At 34.3% G+C, this 14,858-nt stretch overlaps 1 protein-coding gene across 1 annotated transcript; it reads right to left on the bottom strand.

The window, feature by feature from the left end:
* Positions 1-1,240: 1,240 nt before the first annotated feature.
* On the bottom strand, positions 1,241-14,820 carry LOC146953024 (LEAF RUST 10 DISEASE-RESISTANCE LOCUS RECEPTOR-LIKE PROTEIN KINASE-like 2.1). Its single transcript, XM_085707573.1, has 4 exons — positions 13,962-14,820; positions 12,281-12,313; positions 4,292-4,315; positions 1,241-2,628 (listed from the first exon to the last, which is right to left on the bottom strand). The coding sequence occupies exons 1-4, from the start codon at positions 14,794-14,796 to the stop codon at positions 1,358-1,360; spliced, it is 2,163 nt and encodes a 720-aa protein (XP_085563699.1). The 5' UTR covers positions 14,797-14,820; the 3' UTR covers positions 1,241-1,357.
* Between the last annotated feature and the right edge of the window lie 38 nt (positions 14,821-14,858).

Here is a 14,858-nt window from a genome sequence, read left to right as displayed (position 1 = left end):
ATTCTTTTACTATAAATATAGGCTTTGTATCAGTGTAAACCTTGAGATAGAGGGGGCTGAAACAAGGGTTTAGAATGGCAACAACAAAACTAGGGTTTGTATAGAGTTTGTCTCTTTGGAATAAACACTAGGTTTTGAGGGTTGATTCACCTTGGGAAACACTATTAGGATTGAGTCTCTTGGTTATGGGAAGAGGCTGGGTTTTGGGTAGAATTAGGCGGGAGACTTATTCTTGTAACCCATTGAAATCTCTTTGTAACGTTACTCATCATATAGTGGAACGGAGGCCTGCTCTCTCCCCCAGACTAGGTCAATTTGGACCGAACTGAGTCAACAAATTTCTTTGTGCTCTCTCATCCTTTTCTCTCGCTGTTGTTTTTCTACTTTTGGCTTGTGATTATAACTGTTCCATACACTTTGATTTTGGTTGCTTAATTATCCCTTGCTCCACACATCAAGTTGTTGTTGGTGTGAGTTTCTCCACACATCAAGGCTATTAATGTTTACTCTCAACTAGATTATCCCCATGTTATTGGGTTGTGTTTTAGGAAAAGAAGGCTTAATTAAAAGGCACATTTAGGTGTATACATTGATGCTAACGAGGTACACATACCTTGCGACGTTTAATTTAACCATTTTTTTTTTGGCTTTTTGGTTTTGGCTATTTTACTATTTACTCATTTGTTTGCCCATAATAAAAAGTAATGAATTTCACAAACAAATGAAATTGGTAATTCACACCTATATTTACGGCCCAAACAATGTTGCAACAAATATGGCAGAATTCACAGTAAATTTGTATTTGCAAATTAGCTACTATTTTTGTAGTAGAAAATCTCATATATGTGTGGATTGATGTTATAATCATATTTTGAAAAGCCTCCTAGTTAAGAATATAGTACATGGTGTCCCCATGAGCTTAGCTCATTTGGTAAGGGATAATGCACAATTTGTGCAGGGGCTGGTGTTCGAACCCCGGACACCCCACTTATTCATCTTTAAGGTGAATTTCTCTAGCCACTAGGCTACTTGACCAAAAAAAAAAAAAAAAAAAAAGAATATAGTACATGGTGCACTTGTTTTCTCCTTCCTTTCTTGGATTCGTTTATTTTGTCCTTAGTAGTTATCTTGATCAAAATATCCTTCTACAAAACTCTTTGTATTCTAATTTTGTCGTCAATGATTTGGAAGCATGGTGTTTACCTCACTATATTTATGCTTGCAAATTGGGATTAGCTCCTTGCTCTATTAACATGCATTATTTATTTCAAAGTGGTAAATTGCAATAGTACAACTCATAAGGATGACTTTTTTATGAAATAATGTTACATTAGTGACGGACATTCTTCCTCTTTCATCAAGCAGAATTCATCAACAAGGGCTCTGTTGTATCTTCCTCAATAAAATCAACTGAGTCTGATTCAATTTCATTAGACTCGACTTCTAGGTCTTCCTCAATATTTTCATTTGGACAGAAAGAAGGTTTTGGAGGCATTTCAATATTCTCAATATTTCCTTCGAGCATCTCTATTACTTTGTTCATTGCAGGACGATCACTCGGTTTTAATTGTATACACCATAATGCAATTATAAACATTTTCTTCACATTATTTTTTTCTTCATCACTAATATCATCCATTTCTATCTCCCTTTCTTCAGTCAATTGATTATAAATCCAGTAAGGAAAGAAAAGTTGGCTTGAACGATCCGCATGTGGATTTAAATTTCTTCTCTTACTTGCCATTTCCATCAAAAGCATTCCAAAGCTATACACATCAGCTTTGTAGGATACTCCACCAATATTTTTGTAGAACAATTCAGGAGCCATGTAACCAATTGTTCCTCTTGCTGCAGTTAAATTGACAATACTATTGTCATTAGGATAAAGCTTGGCAAGACCAAAGTCAGAAACCTTGGGGATAAAGTTCTCATCAAGAAGGATGTTATGGGGTTTGATGTCAAAATGCAAGATTTGCATGTCACAACCTTGGTGCAAATAATCGATTCCACGAGCCACTCCAAGAGATATCTCATACATTTTCTTTGAAGTTAGAGAGATGGCATCCTCTTTGGTAGAAATATATTTATCAAGAGAGCCGTTGCACATGAATTCATAAACAAGAGCATGTTTCGATCTCTCGAAACAAAAACCAATAAGTCTAACCACATTTGCATGGTGTATTCTTCCTATGGTTGCAACTTCATTAATGAAATCTTGTCCATTTCCCTTAGAATTACCTAACATCTTTATGGCCACAAATGGTCCACTGCTCAACTTTCCTTTATAAACAGAACCAAAACCTCCTTCACCTAGTTTGTCCTTGAAACTTCGAGTCATCTTTTTCATATCTTTGTATGAATATCTTGTTGGCATCAAAGTACTCGCTCTCAGAAAAACTTCAATATTTTCGTATATTGATATATGCCTTCTTCGACATGTATATATCAACAGCACAACGAAAACCATGAGGCCCATTGTAAATCTCACTATAAATGACGGCAAGAGATATCTGCCACTGATTTTTCCTATTTGAATGGAAGTTTTAGAATCAGCAACTTTGGCAGATAATTCAAAGTTTCCGCCAGATAATTGTGAACTTTTTGTCTTCCCAATTATTTTCAGTATTCCTGTTTAAGTTACATCATGATAAAATTAATCAAGACAAAGGACAATGAGCATGAAACATAATGAACAATAGATTTTGTGATAGACTCTCCCATTTCAATACATTGAAGAAGTTTGTGGAGAAGCTCAAAATGAAGCTCGTTAGACCTAGTTTTTCAATACGGGAAGTTCGTTTAACAATATTTTTTTTGGTTGGGTAGACTTGAAGGCTCAAAGAATACTTAAATATGTACATACATATTACTCACAACAGAGGTCATCACATTAACAATAGGAGTTGAACTTAAGATTTACATATGAGTCAACTCTTTACAGATTAAAAAAAAAATGTGTAAAAAAGAGAGACAATATATCAATTACTACTACTCTGCGGCCCCTTTTTGGGCTTCAAGAGTATTTATTTATTTGTTTTTTCCTTTTTTTTCTTGATGGGGGTATTAATTTGTTGGTATTTTCAATAATCTATTTATTTGTTGAGGTTTTCAATATTTTAGATGGACACTCTTTTTATAACACTCTCTTTAATACACTTTTTTATTGAGTGAAACTTATGTGTTTCCTGAATTTTAAAAAGGAACAATAGTCCTTTTAGTCCTTAAATGTGTAGTAAGTAGTTACAATAGTCCCTCAATATATCAAGATTTTAAAATAGTCCCTGATGTTAAAATAGTCTTTTATTATTGACATTGACTCTATTCATATAGGGACTGATATGATAATAACTAAATACTTAAAAGGACTGATATGATAATAATTAAGTATATTGAAGAACTAATATGACAAAATTAAAGAAGCATTTTGATGCAAGAGACTATTTTGACTAAAATAATGCACAATCAAGACCTATTTTAGAATTTGAATACATTGAGGGACTGTTGTGACTACTCGTTACATATTCAGACACCAAAATAACCATTGCCCCTTTTAAAAATGGGTCGCACAAAAAATTCTAGGACCCACATGAATTTAATCAATAACCGAATAAAAGTTAGAAAAAGTGTTAAAAATAAAATGTTGATAATATTTTCTTATAAACAAATCATTAGCATAACTACACCCTTAATATAAATTTTTGTCGATTTTTAATGTTAATGATCTGAATTTTTTTCATTTTCGCACAACACAAATAATGTGTACCACCTCCTATTCTTACGATAAGACTTTTTTGAGAAAATTTTGTCTCTTTCAATCAGATCTATTTGTATTTTCAACTGCATTAAATATTATTTTTACCAACATTGCTCTATTTATTTACGTCTTTTTCTTTAATCAACAATAAACACTATCTTAAAAACAAAAACTAACATTCTTTCTTAAAAGATAAAAGTGTCAAAATATAATAATAATTACAATCAAATTTAATCTTACTGCTAACTTTCTTTATTTTTGTGATTTGTGTAAGTTGTCTTATACTTAATGATGAAGATAGTATGATATTGAAAACATTTTTATGGACGACATTTTAAGTGAGAGGATGACACCTAATACAATGAAGGAAAACACGTAAGCTGCTCAATGACTAGTTATAGAAAGTTATTTTTTTCTTTTGGAGAGGCACCTCAAAGATGATTAGGGATCAAAGACATTATTTATATACAAAAACAATTATAATATACAAAATACAATAACGTAGAAATGAATGTAAAAAGAAAAGATAAATATTACCTTTCACAATTCCAAGCATAATATCTGCAATAAATTGTAGCAACGTCAACGGTAGAAAACATAAGAAACAAGATTATAAGAAAAAGAAAAAAAAAATATTACAATACATTGTCTTCTATTTAAAAGTTGGCGAAACACAAAATTTCTATTCATACATTGATAAATTTAGGTCAACTTCCATTTAGATAAGCCACAAGAATGAAACATAAAATTCCAGAAAAGGCAAAAGCCCCAAACATAAACAAGAATAGGGCAGACAACACAAAACTGCCGACAGCAGCTACTAAAAAACAACAACACATAGAGCTTAACATATACAAAAAACAATCACCCGAAAATCCCTCTACCTCCAAGCATACCTTGACAAACCATCTTTGGAATTCCGACACCATTCATAAGCACGAAACAATCTTCAACCTATACTTAAACTTCAATACCAAGAGAAGATTTTGATATTATCCTATATCCTCAATATCCTTTACACAATTGTTGAAAATCATTTCGTTTCTCACCTTCCAAATCATCCAAATGGCGGTATGCCAAATCAACCAATAACTCTTTCTCAACTTGTGTTCGACCTGGCCTTGTTTGTCAAACAAGGAAGATGCACAAAAAAATTTTGTGGCAAAATAAAATGAAATTGCATCAAATCAAAACACCTTTAACCACACTTTTGAAATCACCTTGCAATGTAAGAAAATGTGAATTGAGGATTCCTCTACGAAAACACAATTTTTGGACATTTCAACATCCAAAGCATGTCTCTTTGCCAAATTCAACCGTGTCGGAATACAGTCAAGAAGAAGCGTCCAAGAGAAAATTACAACCTTTGACGGAGCCGGACTCTTCCAAATGTAACCAAACACCTTTTCTTCCTCCCTACAAACAACCACATCTAGAAGCCCAAAATTCACAAGCACATTGTAACAAAACTTTACCATGAACACCCCTTCCTCCTTCGGTCTCCAACTCCAAGAATTACTTTCCTCAGATCCATAAAAAAAATCCAATAGTCCTACGGAATTGTTACACAAGTTCCATTTCCCACACAAATCAACTCTCTCCGCCAAGAAAAATTCCAATAGGTCAAACCGTAAGAGTTACTCCAAGTTTCCCCCAACATTAGGCATGGCAATGGGGCGGGGTGGGGACGGGTTTTACCTTCCTCATCCCCATCCCCGATTCTCATATACTTACCTGATACCCTACCCATACCCAACGGGGATAAGAAATTGAATCTCATCCCCGTCCCCGACGGGTTCGGGTATCCCATCCCCATCCCAGTACCCGTAGTGAATCATTTTTTTAATAAAAAAGGTTCTTTTTTCCAACCTCAATGGCAATAATGGAAAGCATTATGTTCCCTTTGTGAGCAACGTTGACTGCTTGAGAGAGAACCCAAGTGTCGTCTGACAATGACATTTGTCATTTGGACTGGAGTGAAATGATCTAGAGTTGTGCTTGTATTTATGTAAAAACGGTAAAAAAAAAAAAAGTAATTTTTTATATTCGGGACGGGTATGGGTATGGGTTCGGGGTGGGTACATATAACCCCGTTACCCGTCCCATACACGTGTTTTGAAATCGGGGAAAACCCAAACCCATACCCCACCCCAGTCAAAGCGGGGAAAACCCGTCAAATCGGGGAGGGTATGGGCGGGTACCCACGGGTACGTGTATTTTCGCCATGCCTACCCAACATAGAGTTCTCATGGTTGGATAACACAAAAAGACGCAGAAAAGTAACTTGTAAAGGGACATTTCCGACCCAAAAATCTATCCAAAAAGTAGTATTCATTCCATTACCCATCTTCCTCACCACCTCCCTATATTAAACCAATTAATTCCACCAATAACCTCCAAAGACATCAAGTCAATCCATCAATTAGAAGCATACGAAGACCAACCTCACTACCCATTTTCACCCCACCTCTAACTCTTAGGCCATATTTATCAAATAAGAATCCTCTTCCAAAGAGGATGATCCTCATTAATTAACATCCACTTTAATTTAACGAGAAGACTTATCTTTACCCACTTGATATCTCTAACTCCTAAACCTCTATTTTTCTTAGGAGAAAATACACTCTTCTTCACTTCACCCAACAAATTTTTCTCCTTACCATAGCCCCATCCCAAAGAAAACTCCTTTGAAGTCCAACAATCAACTTCAGCACCATTGCTGGCATCTTAATGTAAACTGCATTCAACACCGAGTTTAGAAGGACAATATGTTCCGACAAACTAACTTACTTATCACGAATGTTTGTTTATCCATTCATTACGATATTTTCTCATTCCACACCCAAAAATGTTTTAAAATGTTCACAAATCTTTGAAATTACCTCTCATTGCACACCCAAAAATAATGACAAATCCTTTATTTTTGGCAACATTTATGTAAATAATATTTTCAAAATTAAATTAATTGCAAAAAGCAATGATTATAAATGTTTTCATACGGTGTTAAAGGCCCGTGCAACCGGTTCAACATCGCTTCTTAAAACATAATATATCCATTCTCCAAGGTGGACACTTCTCTTGAAATGAAATTAGTTGAAAACTTATCCCCAAAACGCATATGTAATTGATATGCTAGATTTTTGAGTCTTTGAGTAGTGGCTCCTCTGTAGGTGTGCAATGTTAAGCCTTAAGTGAACTTTCTCGGTCAAATCCGTTTTAAGCACTAAAAACATGTAACCCACTTGTGGATGCTATTAGGTGTGTGCCAAAAAATTAATTTGTAAAACATTCTATCACTACTAGAAAACAGCTATTTCGCTTCAGAAATTTTAGCATCAGACCATTTATGATACTAATAGTGTATGTTAGAGTCCACAAAATGTTGTTTAGCATCCAATAAATTTAACACAACTGATTTTTTTTTCCAGCAGAGTAGTTGCTATTGTTGACGCTAATATTTAGTTAGTTTGATTTTTTTATTAGCGTCCATATATGCTGAAGCTAAATATATTTCACTTTTTTATTTTCCATTAGCATCTACTATTTCTGAAGCTAAAATTTTTTACCAATATTTTCCAATTATTTTTATGTTTTTTTTCCTCAGACAAACACACACACACACACACACACACCACATCACACTTTTATTTTTCTTTTCTTTCATTTCCCTTCTTTCTCGCGTGAAAAACACAAACCATGTCTTCTTCTTCCCCTCTAAAACACACCACCACCAAACACACTTCTAGCCACCATGACCTCAACATTCAACCTCCTTTGGACAAGAAAACACTATTTTTGTGATCACCTCTCCTTCCTCTGCACTACCCACTAATATATTTTCCAGATCTAAGATGTTGGAATTTTTGAACCATCACGTTTACTTTTGTTTTTCGGTCACCACAAACCTCCATTTGAAAAATTAATCCAACCATCTTCTTCTCCATGAGATTTGCAACAAAAACCCTATATTATTTTTTACGATTAGAATAACTTTTTCGGCGGACACTACACCGGAGTTCACCTCCGTTGTGCCGAAAAGTGACGCACGGCCATTTACTTCATTTTTCTTCTTCCGTAAATTATATTTTTAGAGCATTTATATAATTAGTTCAGATTTTTGAAGAAGCCACTCAATTAGACATGTTATTTTTGTTATATTGATGATTTTAAGCTTCTTAATATGGCCCAAGGGGATATATTAGACTTAGTTGTTGTTTAGTCTTATTTGGTACTATTATATTCTTGATAATCATAGTTTAGAGTAATATTGGCTTAAATTAGTATTCTTTTGAATTTGAGTTTTTAATTGTTGTAAACAAATGTTGACGCGGTTTAGATTTCACAATGAATATGTCAATTTCAGATTTGAAATAAAGAGTTTGTTAAGACATGTTTTTTTTTTTGAAACTGATGAGGGTATGACTTCTTTGGAGCCTTGCTATATATTGATTAGGGTCAAGGATTTACCTCGAGTAGGATTAAAAGGTCTACGCTTATAACTTGTTTTGGTGGAATTTGAGTATTTAAGATTAATAGGGAGTTATGTAAATGGTTTTTAGTCATTAAAGGATGAGATAATGATTGGTTGACAAAATAGTTAGTGTTACTTTTCTACTTCTATTCTATTTTAAAGGATGTCACTCTCTATTTATTTTTAATTAGAAAATTAGTATATTATATTATCAAAAAGTTCATCTTTTGGATACTTGACTGTCCAAGAGCATCTTGGTTGATTCCATTTTTTTTTTATAAGGCAAGAAGTAGGTAAGGCATCAAGGAGTTCATAAACATCCCAACTAGGTTGGCACCTAACTGGAACACCCATCTTCCACCGCCTACTCCATACATATTATTAAAAAAGGGGGAAAATATGTACAAGAGGTGGGACTACGCCAATACCCACAAAAAAAAAGTGATAGAAAAAGAACAACTGAAATCCTAGGGAAATTGATAGTTAGACAAGTCAATTATATCCCTAAAGAAGTCTAATGACAAAGAAAATGGCAGCAAGTCAAACTACACCGAGCCCACTAAACTGTGGCCGAGAGTCTTCATTGCAGAGTAGGGGATGGACCCTGAGAATGGGTTAAAATAGTCCACACCTTAACTGCTGGTTTCTTCTGCGCCTTCGTCAAATAAGGAGTGGATGGCACTTCAGCTGTGGCACTGTTCAATAATAATTCTTACACCAAATCCATTTATTTATGTAACACTGGATCATCGGACCAACCATAATTTTTTGAACATTTGGAAAATTCGAAACCAAACAGAGGACCGGTTGAACATCATTAACCGGAACCGGCGGCCTGACAATTTCATCAAAAACATTCTGCAGCGACATGTGAAAGGTAGTACCAGACTTCACAACCTGCTGTGGGGAAGTCGCAACAAGTTGCCTTTCTAACTGTGCTGCATCTGTAGGAACAACATCCTCTTGCGATACTGACTGTTGGGCCTGAGTGCTAATAAACTCCACATTCTCATGTTGAATTTCAGCAACCTGAAGGGTCTATGCGTGTGTGTCATTTTTCTGTTGGGATGCCGCAATTTCAAAATCCTTAGAGGAACCAATACCTTCAGGATTATCATGTGGCTTCCACCCTTGCTTCTTCTCTGTGAGTTCACCGGTTTCTTACCCTTGTCGACTCGTTGCTCCTTTTTGTACGATTTCCTCGGATGTAACCATGCATCGACAAGATGTTACATTATGGCCAATGCTCTTACAATGGGTACAAAAGTCTGGAAGCCCCTTATATTCAATTGCTACGGGAAACACAAAACCCTCCCGTTCAACCATAACTTCATAGAAAATGTCCTTGGAAACATCCAAATCCACCAATACCAAGGCATAATGTCCCAACAATATATTCTTAGTAACATTATCAATTAGTAATGGAGTCCCGACAGCCCCTGCAATCTCATACAAAGTTCTCTTCATCCATAACACTTGTGGTAATTCCCACAGTTGAATCCAAAACTGCATGTGTGTTTGTTGTTGCGTGTGAATGTTAAAGTCCTTCGTCCATTCAAATAACCGAAGCACACCTGCCTTCAAATTTACTGTACCCGCTGCCCATATTGTATGCAAATCACCATGAAAAGCAAAAGAAAATTTGTAAAACCCCCGACCAAGTGAGAGCAGACACCACTGCCCACTAACTTTCCATACTTTCTGTAATTTTGCAACTATATCCTTGGTAGTGTAAGGTTTGTCCCTTTTGTTTAAAACTAGACTACCCCAAAGGTTAATTTACATGCCTCAAACCTTCGAAAATATGCATCATTTGTAATTTTGATAGACAGTGTTTCCCCACGTATAGATGGTGCCGACAGTGGGTTAGAAAATTGTACATGAGCTCCACGAAGGGCTTGTGCAAAAGATGGTTTCAGAATGGCAGTTGGTATAGAGGAGAGAGCGTAGTGTTTGCAAGTGGCATGGCAGAAACGGCAGCAGCGTCTGAAGGAAGCAGTGTCGTCGCAGTTGTTGTAGCAGTAGCAGGAAGCACAAGCTCTGCCTGCCAATCAGACATGGTGAGGCAAGCAAAGCTGCAACAAATTAAGTGTGATCAGTTGAACCAGAAGAAGGAAGGAGATAACTTGAACGGAAAGTTGGTCGGAACCCTCTAATAACGTGAAGATTGAGATTGCAGTAGTAGTAATTAAGTCACTCCACAACGTGATGCTAATGGGAGTATAATTTGAGATAGCAATCCACATACAATTCCCACGTGATGATTAAACAAAACCAATTAGTTGGGGGTTGGCGGTAATAGGTGGAGAATTTGAATTAGCTGTTGTGCATCTTCTAGTAAACCCTAGCAGGCATTCTATACATTAGTATTAACAAAACAATGAAAATTAAATTTCTCCATCCTTACTTGGGTTATTGTTTTATTTATTGGAGGCTTTGATGTTCTTTCCTATGTTGGGCTTTAATTTCTTATGCTTGGAGCAGCATGTCTACATGTCTTGGATCAGGATAGAAGGGTCAATATTCTGTAATAGGTCAGGAAGCAAAATTGATAAATTTAAGGCGGCGGCTGATTAACCATCAATGGGTATTTTGGAAATGGAAATCTTGTAAATATCATGTGATTTGTTTAAATATATATAAATTGTTTTAAATGAGTGTTTTGTGCCTTTATATGTTATGTGTTATTCAAGTTTCATTGTATGTTTACTTGTTTTGTAAATTGTTCTGATTAGGTAATGAGTTGATTATAGGCCGTATTGTTTTTCAAATTATGTTCTTGACAGTTCTTGTGTACTTGGTTCATAGAAGCTTGGTTATTGGACTTTCTTTTGTGGAATATTATGTGATTGCTTCCTTCTTGTGAAAACTGAGAAGAAAAGTGTGAGTTTTATTCAGTGATAAGAGCGGATGTGTTGTGGTTATTCTTTTCAGTAATTATGCATTCATGCTTCTTCTAATAGAGACTCTGGTGTTGGCAAATCATGTCTTCATTTAATATTTTTTGTAAGCTTTTGGCTACTTTTTCTACTAATTATTGTTTTGACTACTCTTGGGTTTCCCATACTGCGATGTGATTAACATGCATTGGTTTGTTTTCAGATATTGTTAGTAGTTTTCTACAACAAAAGAGGGAGAACAATTTTTTTCATTGGTGCACATTCCGCAACATGAAGAATTTCTATGGAATATGAAATCTGCTTTTTTCGTCAGCTACTTTGTTGAAAAGTGCAGATTTTGTGACCATAATGGTCTATCTTTTCTCCTTACTTTAAATTTGAAAGAAAGCGTAGGTAGTGTTTGATTCATATTTTATTAATATGGGAACATTCTTATATTGATATGGGAACATATTTTCTAGTTAGGGATTGTTTGTTAGCATAGGTTTGACCTCTTGTGTTTCTATGAAACATACAAAAACTAGAATGTAGCTTGTGTTTACTTATTAATTTGGTAATAAAAACACTAGAACACTAGAATGCACTCACCAATTTAAGGGGAAGTAGTGCAAGGTATGCAATTTTTGAGATTAAATTTTGTAGTTATATTTAGTTATTAGGTGTATTTGTATAAAATTATGCTTACTTAGGAAATTATGGTTTTACATATTTGTGGGAAGAAAGTAAGTTTTTTGTTACAAAAGAAGAGACATTTTAAGTCTGTTAAAGTCTTAACCGATTTCAAAAATAAGTTTTAGTGTCCCCATAGTAAACACTAACACGACAAAATTCAGTATTTTATACAAGATTATAGCATTTACATTTCACTGACGCTAAATCTAGATGCCCTTTAATTAGGCATTTAGCATCAGTTTTAGCGTCCACTTTTGTGAATACTATTTTAGCACCAACATGATGCTAGTGCTTAGCTTCGAGGCTTTTACTGTCGTTACTTTTTTGGATGCTAATCTGATGCTAAATGCTGTTAGCGTCCATTTTTTGCCTACCAACATCCAATTTTTAGGTGATGCTAAAACCTATTTTTCTTGTAGTGTATATAGCAAGAACCATATGTTCTATAGAAAAGTAAATTTTATTGAGAGAGAATTTTCTTACCTTCCATCGATATACGCAGCTTTGTCAAATGTTCTAAAAAAGGAAAAACACACACAAAATAAAAATGTCAGCTCTAACCTTTTGGTGATATAACAAAACAAATTGTGCGGTGCCTCAACGAATTATTATTTAGCTTCAGAAGTTTTTGAACAATGCAATCTATATATTATTAGTAGTTTAATATCTATGTATAAATTCTCTCAAAAAACAATTTATGTATGAAGTGTACAAAATCAAAAACTCATTCATATAATCTATAATGGTGTTGATGTGTAAAGATCAAATTCCAAAACCAATTTTGTCCTCATTTATCTTTCAATAATTAATTGGTTTTTCATTTTACTTTTGAGTAAACGTGTAATGGATATTTTTATTGGAAGTATTAGGCATTATCAAGAGTGAAAGAAATATAATTTCATTGTTAAATATAAATCTAAAAATAAAAGAAATAGTAATATTAATATTGTTAGACTATAAGGAACACCATAGTGTCCAAAGGCCATTTCATAATAGTCCATTTAACCTACTTCTAAATATGCTGAAAAGCAGGGCCGGCCCTAGGGAATAGGCCGCGAGTGCGACGGCCTAGGGCCCTTGTCGGTAAGGGGCCCACAATTTTGTTTAAGGTTGGGGGTGTATATAGAAATATTTGGATGTTTGGGGGTATATATAGCAAACTTCTCTGAAAAGGCCCAAACTTTGACATGATATAGAAATGGGTTGAAATCTGTTAATGTTTTTGGCCCTTTTAGTGAGATTTGCTATATATATATATATATATATATATATATATATATATATATATATATATATATATATATATATATATATATATATATATATATATATATCCCATGCAGCACAGAAATTTCTATATACACCCTCCAATAAATTTTTTTGGTTGTTTTTAATAATATGCTCGAAAATTTATTATCGAAGAAATTGGTGATATTTTTTTGGGCCCTTTCTTCCTAATAATATGCTTCACTAATATTAAAAATATTGATGATATTTATTATCCAAGATATTGGGATAATTTTCATAACAAAGCAAATTCTATTTTAGTTGAAAATGGGGTGCTAAAATTTCAGTCTACTTCGCATCTGCTATTTTTCTCTACTTCTACGATATTTTATTTTGTTTTGGTGTATATAGAGTATTTAATTTATTTTCCGATGTTGTCTAAAATACATTTATTTGGTAGTAAAAAGCGAAATAAAAATAAAAACGAGATGAAGAGCTAAAAAAACACAACAATGAGCTAAAAAAAATTATGATGTATTATGTAAGGGCCCTTTTCATATTATGCCTAAGACCCGTAAAACTCTAGGAACGGCCTTGCTGAAAAGGCATTAGAGTTTATTTCACCGTAAAACCTATAAGTTACAACAATATTAAGGACTATTTAAATGTGAATTTTTGCATTCTTGACTTTTATGTTTAATATAAATTATATTTTAACATAAATAAAAATAAATTTAAATAGATATTCATAAACATGTTGACCTATTAATCTCTAACAATTACCCTTCGATTAGAGTAGTCCTAAAAATTCTATTATCTCTTATATTTTTAAAGTAATTGAAGAATTAATTTGATGGATTAAGAATAATATAAGAAGAATTAATTCGATGGTTTAAAAAAATTTGTCTAATGAAATGATCAATGAAGTCCCACTTACCACATTTGATTTGAATTCCAAATGGAGAAAAGCAAAAATTAGACACACATCTAACATCCCCCGTGCTTTGATCGATGTAGCAGTCCTGTTGGTTAATGTCACAAGAATCTTCACAAACACGTTTCGTCCAGGAAAGATCAAATCCATAGCTTAGCATACCATGAATTTCCGAGTAGGAAAGATTTTTTCGATAAATATTCTGGGACTGGAACCGAGTAATAGAAGTAGAAACGAGTGATGACATAGCAACAAGCATCACACGGCAATCAACGTTTAAACTTGCAGTGTAGATGTCGCCAGCAATAGCATAAACATAGCCTTTGGAATGCCACTTGACGCAGGGAGATGTATCGACATACATAATATCGTTCTTCGCTGGATTGCTGCAGTTCACATATATCACTGGACCGCTACCACCGACTTCGTATGGATCCCCATGGTAGCTATAATTGTAAGAACTTGTGAAATTGGATTTAGTTAAGAAATAGTGAGGAATGGAAGAGCAATCATCCTCTTGAATTCCGGGATCAACTAACTGAATTGTGTAGTTTTTGTAGTCAATTGACTTCACAAAGTATTTACCCGAAAACAGACTTAACATTGTGATGTTATTTTCACAGGATAACTCGTACCTTGGATCACCACAGGTTGCTGGGTCATTCTTAAGTCGAAAAGGATGTTTTATGGATGTGATTTTGCCGCATGAAGAAGGTGGACAATATGTTTGGTTATTAGTATTTTCTGCATCACATATTTGATGATGATAACAAAGTACTAACACAAGTACCATGAATACATGGAGGAAGCAGGAGAAGGATTCCATTTCTCTGCTCATGACTAACAGATGCAGAAATGGATTAAAAATACATACATACTTGTTGTAACTTTTAAGGACAA

This window comes from Medicago sativa, chromosome 1 (genome assembly GCF_051527215.1).
Source record: "Medicago sativa cultivar Bolivia chromosome 1, Bolivia_mono, whole genome shotgun sequence".
NCBI classification, from domain to species: domain Eukaryota; kingdom Viridiplantae; phylum Streptophyta; class Magnoliopsida; order Fabales; family Fabaceae; genus Medicago; species Medicago sativa.
The sequence above is the reverse complement of the archived record's forward strand: the minus strand, read 5'-3'. Positions and strand labels throughout refer to the sequence as shown.